General features: G+C 43.8%; 1 protein-coding gene across 1 annotated transcript in view; it reads left to right on the top strand.

Annotated features, from left to right (window-relative positions):
• Positions 1 to 18,568: 18,568 nt before the first annotated feature.
• The window catches only part of ALK (ALK receptor tyrosine kinase), a 1,066,008-nt gene continuing 1,062,901 nt past the window's right edge, over positions 18,569 to 21,675 (top strand). The window contains exon 1 of the mRNA XM_049904948.1: positions 18,569 to 19,244. Coding sequence (XP_049760905.1) covers positions 18,569 to 19,244 — 676 coding nt within the window. The remainder of the gene's footprint in view (positions 19,245 to 21,675) is intronic.

The raw sequence follows: 21,675 nt of genomic DNA, 5'->3' as shown, positions 1-21,675 counted from the left end.
CCATTCCTCTTCAATTTGTCATTTCTGGCATAGTAAACCATATGATTGTCTGATTTAAAATGGCCAATACCAGTCCATTTCAGCTCGCTAATGCCTAGGATTTTGATGTTTATGCTTTCCATTTCTTTTTTCTGATTTCCAATTAGATTCATACTTTGTACACTCCACTTTCCAATTATTAATGGATGTTTGCTGTTTCTTTTCATTTTGGGTCATGCCACATCAGCAAATGAAGGTCCCAAAAGCTTGATTCCATCTATGTCATTAAGGTCAACTCTACTTTGAGGAGGCAGTTCTTACCCAGTCATCTTTTGAGTGCCTTCCTACCTGAGGGGCTTGTCTTCTGTCATTATATCAGATGATGTTCTGCAGCTATTCATGAGGTTTTCACTGGTTAATTCCTTTTGGAAGTAGACTGCCAGGTCCTTCTTCCTAGTTTTTCTTGGTCTGGAAGCTCATCTGAAACCTGTCCACCATGGGTGACCCTGCTGGTATTTGAATACCAGTGGCATAGCTTCCAACATCCCAGCAACACACAAGCCCTCACAGTACAGTATGGCAGACTGACAGATGCTGGAAGTGCTCATGTGCCTGTGCCAAGAAATTTGGAAGACAGCTACTTGGCCAACTGACTGAAAGAGATTCATATTTATGCCTATTCCAAAGGAAAATGATTCAACCAATGCAGAAATTATCAAAAGATATCATTAATATCACACACAAGTAAAATTTTGCTGAAGATCATTCAAAAGTGGCTGCAGCAGTACATTGCCAGGGAAATCCCAGAAATTCAAGCCAGATTCAGAAGAGGGTGTGGAACAATGGATATCAATGCTGATGTCAAATGGATCCTGGCTGAAAACAGAGAATATCAGAAAGATATTTGCCTGTGTTTTATTGACTATGGAAAGCCATTCAACTGGGTGGATCATAACAACTTATGGATAACTTTGGGAAGAATGGGAATTCCAAAACATTTAACTGTGCTCATGAGGAACCTGTACATAGATCAAGAGGCAGTCATTCGAACAGAACTAGGTCAGGAACGGTGTGTGTCAGGGTTGTATCCTTTCACCACACCTATTCAACCTGTATACTGAGCAAATAATCTGAGAAGCTGGACTCTATGAAGAAGAATATTGCATCAGGATTGGAGGAAGGCTCATTAGCATCCTGCATTATGCAGATGACAGAACTTCGCTTGCTGAAAGTAAGAGGACTTGAAGCACTTACTGATGAAGACTCAAAAACCACAGCCCTCAGTATGGGTTACACCTCAACATAAAGCAAAAATCCTCACAACTGGACCAATAAGTAACATCGTGATAAACAGAGAAAAGATTGAAGTTGTCAAGGATTTCATTTTACTTGGATCTACAATCAACACCCATGGAAGCAGCAGTCAAGAAGTCAAACAACACATTGCATTGAATAAATCTGCTGCAAAAGACCTCTTTAAAGTATTTAAAAGCAAAAATGTCACCTTGAAGACTAAGGTGAGACTGACCCAAGGCATGGTGTTTTCAGTTGCCTCATATATATTCGAAAACTGGACAATGAATAAGGAAGACCAAAAAAGAATTGACACATTTGAATTATGGTGTTGGTGAAGAATATTGACTGTATGATGGATTGCCAAAAGAACGAACAAATCTGTCTTGGAAGATGTACAGAGAGAATGCTCCTTAGAAGCAAGGATGGTGAGACTTTGTCTCACATACTTTGAACATGTTCTCAGGAGGGATCTGTCCCTGGAGAAAGACATCATGCTTAATAAAGTAGAGGGTCAGTGAAAAAGAAGATCCTCAATGAGATGTATTGACACAGTGGCTGCAATAATGGTCTCAAACATAACAATGATTTTGAGAATGGTGCAGGGACCAGTACTGTTTCCTTCTGTTGTACACAGGATTGCTATGAGTTGGAACTGACTCAACGGCACCTGACAACAACAACAAGTAGAACCAAGATTGGACTCTGAATCTGTACAGGGCTCAGTCAAAGTGGCTTAGTCAGCCCTGGGCCTGGATAGGAAAGGGGGAAAGGGAAAAAGCCCAGGTATGATGGTGCAGATGTGAAATAATAGATCAGATAAGACTGGCCAGTGGGAACTGTCTTATTTTGATCATTAAGACAACAGGGCAGATCAATTAATTGTAACCCATTGCTCAGAAACTGACTTGCTAATTGTCGAGCCGATCCATCATGTAGACATGACTCAGCTCCAGGATACCAAAGCCTTTTCTTTGATACCACTCTAAAGTCACAGGATAGGGCACTAACCTACCTGTCTCTTCTGAAAGTCAGAAAGAACTAAATGGAATGGATACTAAGTATCAGCTTGGAGACATTTAAAAGGTTTTTCAAGAGGCTGTATTGAAAACCAAATTGCCCCAAATGTTTTTCTTTCATCTTTCTCAGCTTCAAAGTGTATTTAAAAGGGCAAGAAAACATTAGAATAACAGCAGGTGGTAAGAACAACACTTGTTAGTTACAGTAATCACGTTCTTCTTCCCTAATGTACCGTGTTTCGGCAAACACAGGGATTGCTGAGACATACATAGTGGTGAACATAGTTTGCTTTTACCTCTCTTGTTTCTCCTTTCTTCAGTAGATGTGAGGTCATTTATAGTTTCCAGAAGTGAGCTGTTTCTCTTTGGTGTTTGGGAAGGTCTTTTTGTGTGTCTGTGCTGCCTCCTATGTCGTGTCTTCGGAGGGATGAGAGCAGGCTGATCTCTCATGGTTTCCATGCACAGAACGAGAGCATGTCAAGAAGAGTCTGCTCTGTCTGATGCTGGCTGGACACCCCAGCTTGGCTGTGGATACCTGGGGAGCTAACATCATTTTTCCTCTGGGTAACTCCAGTCTTCTGGATTCCTTCTGGTCTAAGTAATCCAATGCAACACTCATAGGTTTTTCCCTTCTTTGGGAGTCAATAGGGCTGTTGGCTAGGTATTTCTGGCTCTCCACCTTGCAGGTGGCATTAAACTTCCTGGCCATCTGTGATAGAGTAGAGTCTTGTGACTCTTTCTGGCCAAAAAAAATGTGAGTGGAAGTGGCAAGTGCTGGTTCCTGGCTGGAGTATATAGTTGATGGTGAAAGACCCTCCAAGTTCACAATAGTGGCTGCTCCATCAGCCTGGGTCCCTCAGTGATTATGGTGACTAGAGCCCTTTGCTCACCTGGAATGGACATGGACTATTAGCAAGAATATATTCCACTGTTTTAAAATGACTGAGATTTGTTTTTTTGTTATTACAATATAATTAGCTATTCTGATTGACCCACTTTCCTTATGGGGGTCAAATTTTATTATTCACTGTGTTGTTGTTAGGAGTCCCTGGATGGCACAAATTGTTAAGTGTTCACCTACTAGCCAAAAGGTTGCTGGTTCGAACCCACCAGAAGGTGCTTTGGAGGACAGGCCTGGTGATCTGCTTCCAAAAGGTCACAGCCATGAAAATGATATGGAGCAGTTCTAATTTGCATACATGGCACCAGCATGAGTTACCGTTATCAGTTGCTGTCGAGGTGGCTGTGACTCATGGTAACCTTATACATAACCTTACGTATAACAGAATGAAGCATTATCTGGTCCTGCACCATCCTCACAAGTATTCATGCGATTGAGTCCATTGTTACAGTCACTGTGTCAGTCCATCTTGTGGAAGGCTTCCCTTGCTTTTGCTGGCCCACCACTTTGCCAGACATAATGTCCTTTTCCAGAGATTGATCTTACCTGATGGCATGTCCAATGTGCACAAGATGGAGTCTCACCATCCTCCTTTCTAAGGAACATTCTGGCTGTACTTACCCCAAAACAGATTTGTTCATTCTGCTGTCAATCTATTGTATATTCGATATTCTTTGCCAAAACCACAATTCAAATGCATCAATTCTTCTTCAATCTTCTTTCTACATTGTCCAGCTTTCACATGCATATGAGGTGATTGAAAAGATTATGGCTTGGGTTAGTCACACCTTAGTCATCAAAATGATATACATATTTTTGAACACTTTAAAGAGATTTTTTTTTGCAGCAGATTTCCCCAATGCAAATGCTTGGCTTTGTAACTGCTGCATCCATGAAAAGTAGAATGAAATTCTGGACAACTTCAACAAGGGGTGATTGTCAAGGATTATTTAGTAAACACACCATTGAAAGTCAGCTGTAAAAACAAAAAAGAAATTAAAAAAAAAATCACCCACAATTCTGCCACGCTAATAAGTCAAACCATTTTTATTTTTCAGTGCATCCTTATGCTATTTTTTTGAGTTTGTAATTTTTGTTAGTTGTAGCAAAGGTATGGATTTAATTTTGTAATCAGGATTTTTTTCATTAAATTTATCAAGATCTTATGATGGGAGTGTTAAAGGAGGTGGAGCCAAGATGGCAGAATAGAAAGATGCTTCTGGCGAGACCTCTTTACAACAAAGACCCTCCAAAACAAGTGAAACGAGTATATTTATGACAAGCTAGGAGCCCTGAGCATCAAAGGCAAGCTTAGAAAATGAACTGAGCAGCAAGGGAAGGAAGAGAGGGTTCAGAAGCGGAGAGGAGTTATTGGACCTGAATGGCGGGGAGCCCTAGGCACCATTCCAGGAGTGGCAGCGGTGGGCTGGTACTAGCATTCGGCCGTAGTTTCCTCAGGGAGAAGCAGCCAGCCACACAGCCTACTCACACTTCCAGAACCAGAGAAGAATGGTGCTCTTGGCAAAAGCTAAGTACTTGTGTATATTTCACCACGACCCTCCCCCCCGCCACCCCCAAGCCGGCTTCAGCGGCTGAATTCCCTGGGCCTGAGATAGGCACTGTTGAGTGCATAGAGCCATCCTCCCAGCCTTGGAGAAGGAAAAAATTTGCATTTTGGGGGAAAAGATAATTTGCCAGCCCCATTATTTTTTTTTATTAACTGGGGGAGCTCAGGACAGAAGCAGATCCTGTCCAGGCATAAATGGTCTGTGGACTTTGAGCAACTTTCCCCTATGCATGGACCTGTGTGGGCCTATTTCAGGAGACTAGACCCTTGTTGTCAGTCTCCAACCATTTCAGCTGTGTGGTGGAGAGGTGGGTGTTTGATGTTTGACATTGCTTTGCCATTAAACAGGGTCCTCACCTACCCACATAAGGGGCCTAAGGATGATAGCTCCACTCAGGTCACCCAGCCACCCGTGACAGGGGTCCAAGGATAACTGGTACCTCCCAGTCCTTACAACCAAAAACACTGGGTGCCCATGGTCCATCTGTAGAACCCACCTACCTGCATGCTCTAGGGAACAGGGACATGCTTTCCTCAGAGACACTTGAGAGTCAGTTCTCAGCCCCCTGCCTTGTTCAGAGCATGACTCCCTGCTGCAACCAGGTCCTGGTACCTATACCAATCACCCCTGCCCCTCTAAGACTGTAGGACAGAGCTATACCACATACTTGATGATCAGCTACCTGGAAACCTGAGCTGAATTCATACAAGAAAACTGAACGGACTCCTAGGCTGATATACCTGATAACAGCTCTAGCCATCGGGGGACAGGACGTCAGAGCTCTGAAGGTAAAAATAATCAAGCTAGCTCATTCAAGCAACCCATTTGGGCACATCAAAACAAAACAAAGCAAGAAGCTACGACACAGTAAGCAACCATAAACTAATACAATAACTTATAGATGGCTTGGAGACAACAGTCAATATCAAGTCACATAAAGAAACAGACCATGATTGCCTCAACAGGCTCTCAAAACAAAGAATCCGGGGATCTTCTAGATGAAAGTGCATTCCTGGAGTTACCAGAGCCAGAATACAAAGATTTAATATACAGAACTCTTCAAGACATCAGGAAGGGAATGAGACAATGCACAGAACAAGCCGAGGAACACACAGATAAAGCAACTGAAGAAATTAGAAAGATTATTCAGAAACATAATGAAAAGTTTAATAAGCTGGAAAAATCCATAGACAGACAGCAATCAGAAATTCAGAAGATTAACAATAAAATTACAGAAGTAGACAACTCAGTAGAAAGTCAGAGGAGCAGAATTGAGCAAGCAGAAGCCAGAATTTCTGAACTTGAAGATAAATCACTTGGCACCAATATATTTGAAGAAAAATCAGATAAAAGAATTATAAAAAATGAAGAAACCGTAAGAATCGTGTGGGACTCTATCAAGAGAAATAACCTACGATTGATTAGAGTACCAGAACAGGGAGGGATAACAGAAAATACAGAGAAAATTGTTGAAGATGTGTTGGCAGAAAAATTCCCTGATATCGTGAAAGATGAAAAGGTATCTATCCAAGATGCTCATCAAACTCCACATCAGGTAGATGTTAAAAGAAAGTCACCAAGACATATTATAATCAAACTTGCCAAAACCAAAGATAAAGAGAGAATTTTAAGAGCAGCAAGGGATAAATGAAAAGTCACCCACAAAGGAGAGCCGATAAGAATAAGCCCGGACTTTTACTCAGCAGAAACCATGCAGGCAAGAAGGCAATGGGATGACTTATATAAAGCATCGAAGGAAAAAAATTGCCAGCCAAGAATTATATATCCAGCAAAACTCTCTCAAATATGAAGGTGAAATTAGGACATATCCAGATAAACAGAATTTTAGGGAATATGTAAAAACCAAACCAAAACAACAAGAAATACTAAAGGGAGTTCTTTGGTTAGAAAATCAATAATATCAGGCATCAACCCAAGACTAGAACACTGGGCAGAGCAATCAGAAGTCAACCCAGACAGGGAAATAAAAAAAACAAAGCAAGATTTAAAAATAGAAAGCTCAAAACAGGGTAACAGAGATGTTATTATATAACAGAAGACAACATTAAAACAATAAAGAGGGACTAAGAAATGTAATCATAGACCTTCCATATGGAGATGAAGACACGGCAATACAAAGAAATAAAAGTTAGGTTTAAATTTAGAAAAATAGGGTAAATAATAAGGTAACCACAAAGGAGACAAACTATCCTACACATCAAAATAAAATATGAGAAAAAAAATAGAGACTCACCAGAAACAAATTCAACAACAATGAATATGAGGAAAGGACAAAATATAAAGAAAATCTACTCAGCACATAAAATTAAGTGGGAAAAAGAAACTGTCCACAACACAGAAAAACAGACATCAAAATGACAGCACTAAATTCATACCTATCCATAATTACGCTGAATGTAAATGGACTAAATGGACGAATAAGGAGACAGAGAGTGGTAGAATGGATTAAAAAACACGATCCATTTCTGTGCTGCCTACAAGACACACTGTAGACTTAGAGACACAAACTAAAACTCAAAGGATGGAAAAAAATATATCAAGCAAACAGCAATCAAAAAAGAGTAGGAGTGGCAATATTAATTTCTGACAAAATAAATTTTAAAGTGAAATCCATCAGAAAGGATAAGGAAGGACACTATATAATGATTAAAGGGACAATATACATAACCATATCAAATACTTATGCACCCAATGATAGGGCTGCAAGATACATAAAACAAACTCTATCAGCATTGAAAAATGAGATAGCTCCACAATAATAGTAGGAGACTTCAACACACCATTTTCAGTGAAGGACAGGACAGTCAGAAAGAAGCTCAATAAGAACACGGAAGATCTAAATGCCACAATCAACCAACTTGACCTTGTAGACATATACAGAACACTCCACCCAACAGCAAACAAGTATATACTTTCTTTTCTAGTCCACATGGAACACTCTGTAGAATAGACCACATATTAGGTCATAAAGCAAGCCTTAGCAGAATCCAACACACTGAAATATTACAAAGCATCTTCTCTGACCACATGGCCTTAAAAGTGGAAATCAATAACAGAAAAAGCAGGGAAAAGAAATCAAACACTTGGAAACAGATATATGCACACCCATGTTAACTGCAGCACTGTTTACAATAGCAAAAGGATGGAAGTAACCAAGGTGCCCATCAACGATGAATGGATAAATTATGGTATATTCACACAATGGAATAGTACACATCAATAAAGAACAGTGATGAATCTGTGAAACATTTCATAACGTGGAGGAATCTGGAAGGCATTATGCTGAGTGAAATTAGTCAGTTGCAAAAGGACAAATATTGTATAAGACCACTATTATAAGAACTCAAGAAATAGTTCAAACAGAGAAGAAAATATTCTTTGATGGTTACGAGAGGGGGGAGGAAGGGAGGTGGGAGAGGGGTTTTCACTAATTAGGTAAAAAAAAAATTAGGTAGTCGATAAGAACTACTTTAGGTGACAAGAAAGACAACATACAATACAGGCGAGATCAGCACAACTGGACTAAACTAAAAGCAAAGAAGTTTCCTGAATAAACTGAATGCTCTGAAGGCCAGCACAGCAGGGGTGAGGGTTTGGGGACCATGGTTTCAGGGGACATATAAGTCAACTGGCATAATGAAATCTATTAAGAAAACTTTCTGCATCCCACCTTGGAGTGAGGCATCTGGGGTATTAAATGCTAGCAAGTGGCCAGCTAAGACGCATCAATTTGTCTCAACCCACCTGGATCAAAGGAGAGTGAAGAATACCAAAGACACAGGGTAACTATGAGCCCAAGAGACAGAAAGGGCCACATGAACCAGAGATTACATCAGCCTGAGACCAGAAGAACTAGATGGTGCCCAACTACAACAGATGACTGCCCTGACAGGGAACGCAACAGAGAACCCCTGAGGGAATAGGAGAGCAGTGGGATGCAGACCTCAAATTCTTGTAAAAAGACCAGACTTGATATTCTGACTGAGACTAGAAGGACCCCGATGGTCATGGCCCCCAGACCCTCTGTTGGCCCAGGACAGGAACCATTCCCAAAGCCAACTCTTCAGACACGGATTGGACTGGACAATGGGTTGGAGAGGGATGCTGGTGAGGAGTGAGCTCCTTGGATCAGGTGGACACTTGAGACTATGTTGGCATCTCGTCCCTGGAGGCGAAATGAGAGGGTGGAGGGGGTTAGAAGCTGCGAAATGGACATGAAAAGAGAGTGGAGGAAGGGAGCGGGTTGTCTCATTGGGGGGAGAGCAATTGGGAGTATGTAGCAAGGGTTTTTGTGTGAGAGACTGACTTGATTTGTAAAGTTTCACTTATGCACAATAAAAAAAAAAAAAAAGATCCTGTGAGGGTAGTAACATAGGCTGTTTTATTCACCACAATATTTTTCCTTAGTAGCTCAGCAAAGCCAAGCACATAAAAAACCAAAACAAAAAACATTGCTGTTGAGTCAATTCCAACTCATAATGACCCTATAGGACAGAGTAGAACTGCTCCATAAGGTTTCCAAGGAGCAGCTGGTGGATTCGAACTCCTGACCTTTTGGTTAGCAGCTAATTTCTTTTTTTTTTTTTAGGTTGTGTGTTTTTTAATAATTTTTATTGTGCTTTAAGTGAAAGTTTACAAATCAAGTCAGTCTCTCACATAAAAACCCATATACACCTTGCTACACGCTCCCAATTACTCTTCCACTAATTAGACAGCCCACTTTCTCCCTCCACTCTCTCTTTTCGGTTCATTTCACCAGCTTCTAACCCCCTCCACCCTCTCATCTCCCCCCCAGGCAGGAGATGCCGACATAGTCTCAAGTGTCCACCTGATCCAAGAACTTCACTCCTCACCAGCATCCCTCTCCAACCCTTTGTCCAGTCCAATCCATGTCTGAAGAGTTGGCTTTGGGAATAGTTCCTGTCCTGGGCCAACAGAAGGTCTGGGGGCCATGACCACCAGGATCCTTCTAGTCTCAGTCAGCCCATTAAGTCTGGTCTTATGAGAATTTGGGGTCTGCATCCCACTGCTCTCCTGCACCCTCGGGGCTTCTCTGTTGTGTTCCCTGTCAGGGTAGTCACTGGTTGTAGCTGGGCACCGTCTAGTTCTTCTGGTCTCAGGATGATGTAGTCTCTGGTTCATGTGGCCCTTTTTGTCTCTTGGGCTCGTAATCGCCTTGTGTCCTTGGTGTTCTTCATTCTCCTTTGATCCAGGTGGGTTGAGACCAATTGATGAATCTTAGATGGCTGCTTGCTAGCGTTTAAGACCCCAGATGCCACTCTTCAAAGTGGGATGCAACATGTTTTCTTAATAGATTTTATTATGCTAGTTGACTTTTTTTTTTAGTTGACTTAGATGTCCCCTGAAACCATGGTCCCCAGACCCCCACCCCTGCTACGCTGGCCTTCGAAGCATTCAGTTTATTCTGGAAACGTTTTTGCTTTTTGTTTAGTCCAATTGTGCTGACCTCCCCTGTATTGTGTGCTGTCTTTCCCTTCACCTAAAATAGTTCTTGTCTACTATCTAATTACAGAATGCCCCTCTCCTATGCCCCCTTGTAACCACAAAAGAATGTTTTCTTCTCAGTTAAAACTATTTCTCAAGTTCTTATAATAGTGTTCTTATACAATATTTGTCCTTTTGCAACTGACTAATTTCACTCAGCACAATGCCTTCCAGGTTCCTCCATGTTATGAAATGTTTCACAGATACCTCACTGTTCTTTATTGATGCATAGTATTCCATTGTGTGAATATACCATAATTTATTTATCCATTCATCTGTTGATGGGCACCTTGGTTGCTTCCATCTTTTTGCTATTGTAAACAGTGCTGCAATAAATATGGATGTGTGTATATCCGTTCGTGTAAAGGCTCTTATTTTTCTAGGATATATTCCAAGGAGTGGGATTGCTGGATTGTATGGCAGTTCTATTTCTAGCTTTTTAAGGAAGCACCAAATTGATTTCCAAAGTGGTTGTACCATTTGACATTCCCACCAGCAGTGTATAAGTGTTCCAATCTCTCCACAGCCTCTCCACCATTTCTTATTTTGTGTTTTTTGGATTAATGCCAGCCTTGTTGGAATGAGATGAAATCTCATTGTAGTTTTGATCTGCATTTCTCTAATGGCTAATGATCACGAACATTTCCTCATATATCTGTTAGCTACCTGAATGTTTTCTTTAGTGAAGTGTCTATTCATATCTTTTGCCCATTTTTTAATTGGGTGATTTGTCTTTTTGCCGTTGAGTTTTTGCAATATCATGTAGATTTTAGAGATCAGGCGCTGATCAGAAATGTCATAGCTAAAAACTTTTTCCCAATCTGTAGGTAGTCTCTTTATTCTTTTGGTGAAGCCTTTGGATGAGCATACGTGTTTGACTTTTGGGAGCTCCCAGTTATTTACCTTTTTTTTTTCTTAAATAATTTTTATTGTGCTTTAAGTGAAAGTTTACAAGTCAAGTCAGTCTGTCACATATAAGCTTATATACACCTTACTCCATACTGCCACTTACTCTCTCCCTAATGAGTCAGCCTGCCCCCTCCTTCCAGTCTCTCCTTTCGTGACGGTTTTGCCAGTTTCTAACCCTCTCTACCCTCCCATCTCCCCTCCAGACAGGAGATGCCAACACAGTCTCAAGTGTCCACCTGATACAAGTAGCTCACTCTTCATCAGCATCTCTCTCCTGCCCATTGTCCAGTCCCTTCCATGTCTGATGAGTTGTCTTCAGGAATGGTTCCTGTCCTGGGCCAACAGAAGGTTTGGGGACCATGACCGCCGGGATTCTTCTAGTCTCAGTTATACCATTAAGTCTGGTCTTTTTATGAGAATTTGGGGTCTGCATCCCACTGTTCTCCTGCTCCCTCAGGGGTTCTCTGTTGTGCTCCCTGTCAGGACACTCATCAGTTGTGGCCGGGCACCATCTAGTTCTTCTGGACTCAGAATGATGTAAGTCTCTGGTTTATGTGGCCCTTTCTGTCTCTGGGACTCATAGTTCTCGTGTGACCTTCGTGTTCTTCATTCTTCTTTGATCCAGGTGGGTTGAGACCGATTGGTGCATCTTAGATGGCCGCTTGTTAGCTTTTAAGACCCCAGATGTTACACTTCAAAGTGGGATGCAGAATGTTTTCATCATAGAATTATTTTGCCAATTGACTTAGAAGTCCCGTTAAGCCATAGTCCCCAAACCCCCGCCCTTGCTCTGCTGATCTCCGAAGCATTCAGTTTATCCCAGAGACTTCTTTGCTTTTGGTCCAGTCCAGTTGAGCTGACCTTCCGTGTACTGAGTATTGCCCTTCCCTTCACCTAAAGTAGTTCTTATCTACTAACTAATCAGTAAGTAACCCTCTCCCACCCTCCCTTCCTCCCCCCCTCGTAACCACAAAGGTATGTGTTCTTCTCAGTTTATACTATTTCTCAAGATCTTATAATAGTGGTCTTATACAATATTTGTCCTTTTGCATCTGACTAATTTCACTCAGCATAATGTCTTCCAGGTTCCTCCATGTTATGAAATGTTTCACAGATTCATCACTGTTCTTTATCAATACGTAGTATTCCATTGTGTGAATATACCATAATTTATTTATCCATTGATCCATTGATGGACACCTTGGTTGCTTCCAGCTTTTTGCTATTGTAAACAGTTAGCAGCTAATTTCTGAACCACTGCACCACCAGGTCTAGTAAGTAATGACTGAATTAATATTTAATAAATTTAAGTACTTTCCTTTCAGCATGAGGATTATTAGAGTATAATGTATATATGACTAGAGACATCCTTTCTAAAGAAATCTTGTTTTGTTTTTCCTCTTTCCACCATTATGTCTTATGTGTCTCCTCTTTCTGTCTCTCTGTGATGCCTGGGAACCTCAGATTTATTTTCCAGATCACTCCCAGTTTAATCTATTCATGCCAAGGTAGCCAGAAAGCCTTAGTCAGCCTGGTCCCTGTCAGGTCCATATAGCACATGGTTTCCTCAGCCAGAACACATTCCAATCCTGACCCTCATTTTTGAAATTTGATCATAATTGCTTCTTCTTTTACCTTGGCAAGGACTTATCAGATGTCAGGCTCTGGGAAGGAAATTTCTCATGTGCTATCGTATTTAATCCTCACATCAACTTTGTCAGAAAGAGGTTATAATCCACTGTACAGCTGAAGGATAAGGCCCAAGAGGTTAAATCCTTGCCCAAGACCAGGCATTGTCCAATAGAAATATAATATGAACAATATTTCTAGTGTTGTTGTTGTTAGGTGCCGTTGAGTTGGTTCCGACTCATAGCAACCCTACGCACAACAGAACAAAACACTGCCCGGTCTTGCGCCATCCTTAAAATCGTTGTTATGCTTGAGCTCATTGTTCCGGCCACTGTGTCAATCCACCTCATTGAGGGTCTTCCTCTTTTCCGCTGACCCTATACTTTGCCAAGCATAATGTCCTTCTCATGGGACTGATCCCTCCTGACAACATGTCCGAAGTATGTAAGACGCAGTCTCGCCATCCTTGCTTCTAAGGAGCATTCTAGCCGCACTTCTTCCAAGACAGATTTGTTCGTTCTTTTGGCAGTCCATGGTATATTCAATATTCTTTGACAACACCACAATTCAAAGGCGTCAACTGTTCTTTGGTCTTCCTTATTCATTGTCCAGCTTTCACATGCATATGATGTGATTAAAAATACCATGGCTTGGGTCAAGCGCACCTTAGTCTTCAAGGTGACATCTTTGCTCTTCAACACTTACAAGAGGTCCTTTGCAGCAGATTTACCCAATGCAATGTGTCTTTTGATTTCTTGACTGCTGCTTCCTGGCTGTTGATTGTGGATCCAAGTAAAATGAAATCCTTGACAACTCCAATCTTTTCTCCGTTTATCATGATGTTGCTCAGTGGTCCAGTTGTGAGGATTTTTGTTTTCTTTATGTTGAGGTGTGATCCATACTGAAGGCTGTGGTCTTTAATCTTTATTAGTAAGTGCTTCAAGTCATCTTCACTTTCAGCAAGTAAAGTTGTGTCATCTGCATAACGCAGGTTGTTAATGAGTCTTCCTCCAATCCTGATGCCCCGTTCTTCTTCATATAGTCCAGCTTCTCGTGTTATTTGTTCAGCATACACCAGGGTTGTATTTTTTCACCATACCTATTTAATCTGTATGCTGAACAAATAATACAAACAATATTTCTAGTAGTTACATTAAAAAAGAAATCAGTAAAATCAATTTAATAATATATTTTATTTAACCCAGTATATCCAAGTATTATCATTTCAACATGTAATCAATATGAAAAATGATGAATGAGGCATTTTGTATATTTTTTCATGCTACTTCTTTGAAATCTGGTGTGTTTTTTATGCTTACAGCACATTTCAATTTGGACTAGTCACAATTTAAGGGCTCAATAGCCACATGTGACTAATGACTACCATATTGGACAGAAAGGGTCTAAAGCATAAATCAGACCATGTGACTTCTCCATTAAATTATCTAGTGTCTTCCCATTGCAAGCAAAATAAAATTCAAACTCTTTACAATGGCCTATGCAACCCTAAATGATCTAGACCTCTTCAACTCTAGCATTCACTGTGCTCCAGCCATATTGACCTTGCAGTCCCCTGGGAGAAAAAACATATTCCCACCTCAGGGTCTTTGCACTTGTTGTTCCTTTGTGTGGAATGCTATATCCAGATCTTTGCATGATTGCCTCCTTTCCACCAATCAAAATTTAACTCAAATTTCACCTTCTCAAAGAGGCCTTCTCTGACTATCTTAGGTAAACATATTTGAATGTTTATTGTCTATCTCCCACCCATTGTAATGTAACTCTCTAGAGGTTAGGCAGTCTTTTTCTTGTTCATAGCATTATTCCTGTAGCTTAGAACAGCATCCTGTATATAGTAGGTACTGAAGAAATGTTTATTGATCAAGTGAGTGCCTGACTTAATTAGCCTTAAAGGTGTCAGTCACGTTTTGTCTGTAGTCACATTGCCTGGATTTGAAATGCCATTTTTATTACTGCTCCCCTTATAGAGAAGAATTCAAACCCATCCTCTTTGCTTGAGTGGTTCACTTCCCCCTTTCCAGAAATTAGGAATTTCCTGAGGAGGGTTTTGGTGGCTTCAATGCCCTCCTTGGCTGTTCTTCTCCCAGTATGAGGTCTAGCCATTTTCCCCTGCCCCCAATTTAGCTGCCTAAGTCATTTATAGGGTTACCCAGTCCACTTCACTCAACTGTCTCCACAGGGCTTCCAGTACCTTCTGTGTCTGACTCTGTGCATCTCCCTCCATATCGCTCTTTCGGTTTCTTCCTCTGTTCACCTCTGTCCTTCTCAGCCTGCTCAATCATACTCCATTTTCATTCAGAGCAAAGGTCATTAGGAGTTTAAGGTGATGGGCTTCTTAGTCAGATATGTGAGTTCAAATCATGGCTGTAACTCTTATTACTTATGCATCCTTGCTATTGGGCATTTGCCCTCTATGAGCTTCAATTACTGATCCGTAAAATGAAGATAACAATATTATGTCACCTTGTAGGGTTACTGTGAATATTAATCCAATAATGCACAAGAATTATTTAAAATATGCTGGCACATAGTATGTACAAAGACATGCTAGCTATAGTTGCCCACACTTGATCTTTCTCACTCCATTTCCCCCGTTTGCTTTTTATTCCACTGTGCTGTCTCTTGTCCTCTAGATGGCAATGGTATAAGGTAACCCAGCTGCCTAGGAAGAAAGTCCTGAAGATCTACTTCTGAAAAAAAAGCAGCCACTGAAAACCCTTATGGAGCACAGTTCTACTCTGACACACATGAGGTTACCATGAGTTGGAATTGACTTGAGGAAACTTCTCTGGGCTGCTCTTGTCCCAAAAGGTCACTGTAACACACACACACATACATACTTACAGATGCATATGTATGGAGCCTGATAGATTCTATAAATGTTCATCTCTGCCTCCTTTTTAAAATTATCTAACAAAAAGGTAAGCAAAACCTTTTAGATTGAGTATGAGTTAATCTACAGGGAAAAGCATCTGTCTCTTCGTTGAGAAAGTTTGACAGAATTTATAGAAGTGGAAGGATTCATGGAGTCCCTTGAGTCCATGAGGTGCAAAGCTCAGGGACATCATCAGGGAACTGTTAAACCTGGTGGCTCATTTGGAGTTGCAAGTCTCTGCAGCCCCCTAGTGGCCATTGATTGCAGCTGAGGATTTATAAATCCTGAAAAATACTCCTTATTTTGCTTGGGGGTAGAATTATATAATTAAGAGATGAGTGGGGTGGGAGACAAAAGGGCCTATATTTTAGTACTTTCTCCTTGGGTCAGATAATTCTTTGCCCTTAAGCTTGTAAAATCAGTGTACCCAGTCTTAGTTCCAGGAAAAGGCCAGATGCCTGTCAAATTAAGCTAGTTGCCAAACATAGAGCCATAAACAAGTCATTCTGAGAACTGGTATTCTTTTTGTTATTAGATCTTCCAGTTGCCAAAAGTCAATGCCACCATGCTGAGAAAAACCCACCTGGGACAGCAGAGGCTCTGCTTGGCCGCCACCTCCTGTAGGGCCCTGGTCAAGTCACTGTCCCCTTCCGAAGCCCAGTGATTCTATGAGGAGGCTCCTCTACTGCCTGCCAGGCTGTGAACTCGTGGAAGGAGTATCTTGCCTCATTTTGAGCTCTGACTGTTGGTACCACTCCTGGAATGAACCTTTGTGAGGAACGGAGGGATTCGTGTGAACCAAAGATTGCAGTCTTGCTTATGGTTCTAGTGAACCTCTTGTTTTAAACACAGCCATTGTCTGTGTCCTGTGTTGGCAGCTTGGGATAGAGGGAGGGAAAAGAGATCAGAGGTATTTCACAGTACGTCAAAAAGTCTGGGATTCTGAACTCTCACTCCCAAGGCTGTGAGAGCACCTGGCCTTTCCTCCTTCCAGCAAATTCGCCCCTAGGTCTTCCTTGAGGGGACTGTGGAGGAGTGTGGCAGAACTGCTCATGGAGGGGAATGGGAGAGCAGTGGTTAAGAGCACACGAGTGAGAGGCTGGGAGCCACACATGGCTCCGTGACTCAGGGAAAATCAATCAAGTTCACTGCCACTCAGTTTTCGCATTTGTAAAGACAGCATTAAAAATATTTATCTTGCAGGGACTAGAGGAGGTGGCACCTTTGCGAGAAAAAGCGGGGGGGGGCGGGGGGCGGGGACGGGGGGAGAGCGTCTGACTGAAGCTCTGAAATTTATTTGTTGTAACTGAAGAACAACTAACTGTAAGACCCGCGCCACCTCCACCTCCCCCACCCCTCAATCTGCAGACTTTTCCTGTGTGGAAGGTGCATTCAAATAATGAAAGGGTCAAAGAAGATTCTGTCTCAGGGACCTAATCCAAGCTGTTCTTGGATTTGGCAACGTCGCGCTGTCACCCCTCCCCTCTCCCTTCCCTTCGCCTCCAGTTTTATTCCGGAACCTGCTTTTTTGAAGTCGGAACCATTTAATCTCCCAAATGCATAATTAGGGAGAGCGCTTGTTTGCAAAGGCCTTTTCCAGTCCTCCCATTTGTCCAAATCACACCCCCTGACTGTTCACACAACAGAGAAATAGGGCAGGGAATCTGGAGGAAGAGAAGGGAGAAGGGAGGGGAAAGGGAGGAAGGGAGAAAGGAAGGGAGGGGCGGGCTCTGTGCTTTTCTCAATGAGTGCTACAGATTTGCATAGGAGCTGGTCTGGAAGTGCCATTGGCCGACGGGCGCGGACGGGGCGGAGCGGGCCGGCGCGGGCCGGGCAGTGGCGCGGAGTTGGCCAACGAGACCCGCCCCCGCCGCGGCCCCGCCCCCTCCAGGCGCGCGCTCGCGGCCCCGCCAGCTGCAAGTGGCGGGCAGCCAGGCAGATGCGATCCAGCGGCTCCGGGGGAGGCAGCGGCCCCAGCAGCTGATACCTCCCGCTGCCGCTTTCCTGAGGGTCGCGGGGCATCAAAGCGCCTTCCGGCCGCCTTCTGGCAGGCCACCCAAAGCCGCGGAGCCTGGCGATGGGTGAGGAGGGGGCAGCAATTCGGACTCCCCTGCGCTGAATGCTTTCATTCAGCTGCTGCCGCCGGGGCCGCCTCGGTGCGAACTCCGAGGAACCGAACGAGGACGCTGCAAACTTGCGCGGCGGTGACCTGAGCCTCGGCTCCGCGGCGCTAGGGCTCCCACTCAAGCCCAGAAGTTCACCGGGCATGCAGTCCGAAGGCTTCCCGTTGCGGAAGGTCAGATGAGGGTGAGCTAGAAGGCAGCTTTGCCCTCGATTCCCGCCCAGAGGAGGGGAAAGGAGCGCTGAGGAGCCGAGGGGTACTCAGGAGGCGGCCAGGAGAGCGGGCACCAGCTCCGGAAAGTTGCGGAGGATTGGAAGCCGGCAGGAGAGCGGACGGAACCCGGTTCCGGCCCCTGGGGGCAGGAGAGGACGGTACCCAATTGCCGCCTGCCTTCGAACCTTCGTAGTTTCTCTCATTTGGAGCACAGCGAGCTACAGACGGGGGCGCGACACAAGGTCCTAGTTGCTGAGCTCAGCGCGCTTCAGGGTTTCTGGAACCCCCTCTGAGCTGCCAGCCCCATTTCCCTCAGATTCTTGCTTGCATCCTTGAAGTTGGGGAAAAGTGAGAGAGAGGGTCCAGTGCACGCCCAATCCCTCAGAGGTAGGTGGAAGAAGCCGTTCAGGGCCAAGGGCTCTTGTGAGACTCTTCCCACTTGGGGGGAATTGAAGGACTGGTCTGGGCGAGGGAGAGTCGGGAGACAAATATAAACAGCTTCCTTTTGGCGGGATGGGTGCCATTGGGTTCCTGTGGCTGCTGCTGCCCCTGAAGCCGGTGTTTGCGGCGGCCTCAAGCTCCGGGACCGGGACTAGCCAGTTTGCGGGCTCACTCGCCGTGGGGCCGCCACTGCAGCCCCGGGAGCCGCTCAGCTATTCTCGCCTGCAGAGGAAGAGCCTGGCGGTGGACTTCGTTGTGCCCTCGCTTTTCCGCGTCTACGCCAGAGACCTGCTGCTGCCACCGTCTTTCCTCTCAGAAATGAGGGCTGGACGGCCTGAGGCGCGCGGCTCGCTGGCTCTAGACTGCGCCCCTCTAGTTAGGCTTCTGGGGCGGCCGCCCGGGATATCCTGGACTGCAGGCGCGGGCTCCCCGGCTCCAGCCCGGACACTGTCCAGGGTGCTGAAGGGCGGCTCGGTGCGTAAACTCCGGCGAGCCAAGCAGCTGGTGCTGGAGCTGGGCGAGGAGACAATTATTGAGGGGTGCGTAGGGCTCCCAGAGGAGGGGGCTGAGGGACTGCTCCAGTTCAACCTCAGCGAGCTGTTCAACTGGTGGATTCTCCACGGCGAAGGGCGGCTGAGAATCCGCCTGATGCCCGAGAAGAAGGCGTTGGAAGTGGGCAGAGAGGGAAGACTGTCCGCTGCGATCCGCGCCTCCCAGCCCCGCCTTCTCTTCCAGATCATTGAGACCGGTGAGCAGCTCCCGCCTGAGGGTGCCGGGATTTGGTTTTTTAGTCACACCAATTTGCAATCACTATTAACAAACCCTCGTTTCCAATCCAAGCCTTTGGTTTTTACCCCTCTTTCCTCTTTCTACAAACCTCTTTCCCCTGTTCCACCATATTTTCTTGTTTTCTCCCTAAATGCCGTCACTTCCCAAAGGCCTTCCTTTCTCTTTAGAAACCAAGTTGGCGGGGGGGGGGGGGGAGTTTCCTGCTCTTGGCAGAATGCCTCCTTCTACCCACTTACACATGGTCAGAGCCAAAATTGGATGCCCTTCCTCCTGGGCCCCTGGGACGGTTGACATATTGCTATTAGTTCTAAGGTTCCAAGCTTAGTTCTGTGTCTCAAAACTATTGCCCTTCTTTCTCCCCCTGTCACCACAGATTTTGGGAATGCAGTACAGTTTCTCAGGGAATATAGAATTTCTGGCCATATTATTGAATCCTGTCCAACTGTCCCCCAAAATGTTGGCTTTTCCAAGGATTACCTCTTCTTTATTAATTCATTACCCCACTCTCCTGCCTACTATCTGCTCTCGAACTTTCATTCTTTCTCTCCGATGTCATTGGGAGAGCCTCAGAGGAAGGAGATGTGCAGAGAGAGAGGAAAATTGACAAGATTGTCTTTGGGGGAGTTACTGTGGACCAGGGAGAGACAATAGTTAGTTTTCCAGCCTTTCTTTCCCCACCTTCCTCTTTTCCTGTGTATTCTTACCTTAAACGTCTGCAGCAGTAGCTCTCGATGACAGTCTCTGGCAGCCCTGTTTCACTGCAGAGCTCTCTGCTGAAGACTCCTGAAATGAGGTTTCTGTTTCATTACTCCCTCATTTTCTTCTCGTATTTATCGAGTTGCAGGAGTTGGTGCAAGTACGTACTTCTAACTCGTCCCAGAGTATCCTTTGACTGGAAGACCAAGTGGTTTTGAATGGATGTTTCTCTTGTAAGATCACTGGGGAAAGACTTGTGAATAAAATATACAATGTAAATGGTGAGGAAAGCACAAAAAAGAAATCATGCATTTTAAAAACCTGCACTAATTCCATTGAGCAAATCCAGTTTCTTTTCTATCATTCTTATCGTCAGAAATAAATGAAATTTTTATGCTCCACGGGTTACTAATGTCTAACATTAATTGGATGGAAAGCATTGAAAAATGCCCATTGTAGAGCTACAAGTATCTCCCATGCTTGTCCTGACACACACAGAAACTCCCCCACACACCCGATGCTCTCATGCAGCAGGGATATTCAGAAGCTGAGGTTTCATAGTCATTACACGGAAAACATAGGGGCATGTGGTATTTAAGGAAAACAATATGGATGCATATTTCACCATTAGCATTAATGGCATTGGCACCTAAAATGACCCTTTGTTGGCCAGTGCTGAAATTTATGTAGTTCATAGTAAGAGTAAGAGACAAGGTCTGATGAGTTTGCTAGTTCCTTCTATGGACTGAGGTGGGAGACCAATACTGTTGTCTTATCAAGAATAGCTTTGCAAAGAACAGATGGGCTTTAATGTCATTGTGGCTTCTGTGGTTTATAATAAAACATTCTCTTTTTGTTCCCAATGTTTTTGTAATGGGTATAAAAATGACTTCTCTGGAAATGTAGGTTTCCTTTCACATTCATGTCTGTGAGCATCACTGGACCTTCCCCCATCATCCCCTGATAAATGACCATAAGCCTCAGCAACCTATGTCAACTGTTGCCAGATGCTGGTGAAAGGCAACAGTGGTCCTTTCTGCAACCCTAAACTTGCCTACAATAAACAGCCAAGCTCTGCATGAAGTTATCAGTGGGCATCTCTGAAGAGTCACTGCTTAATGCATTTGAAGAATATACTCCAGTCAAGTCTTAGATAAGGATTTGGAGCAGCTGATCGGGGGTGTTTCATGTAGAAAGGAGCACACCCCAAGAGCTGCTCCACTACTGGCAGTAGAGAAGCACTGTGATCATCCCAAGCCTTCTCTCAGCAGTACAGTCTATTTGGCAGCTGGACCAAGCCCTTATGCATCATTTGACACATCTAGTAGGACTGGTTTCAGAAAGAGCCAGGATTCTGCCATTAAAAGGCTGGAAATTTTGGCCAAGTGTTTTTCAACAGGATGGGGATCAAATGATTATTGATGAGATCAAATAAGACACTAAGTGTAACTGGATGAACTTCCCATGACCTCTAGAGAGACAGGAAGCTTATTGAAAAACACTTTGGGCCTCGAGGTGATCACACTTGGAACAGAATGGACTTCCCTGTCTCTGAGCACATAAGCTGCATGCAGCTAGGCAGCTGGCCATGGAAGACTGGTCTTATGCCTTACTACCACTGCCACCCTAGCCTTATCCAAATACAGTCTCCAGTGCAGTCTTCCCCATGAAGTAGACACACCCTGCTGTATCAT

The sequence above is a fragment of the Elephas maximus genome, chromosome 12, assembly GCF_024166365.1.
Source record: "Elephas maximus indicus isolate mEleMax1 chromosome 12, mEleMax1 primary haplotype, whole genome shotgun sequence".
NCBI classification, from domain to species: Eukaryota; Metazoa; Chordata; class Mammalia; order Proboscidea; family Elephantidae; genus Elephas; species Elephas maximus.
Note: the sequence above shows the minus strand (reverse complement) of the source record. Positions and strands in the feature narration are given on the sequence as shown.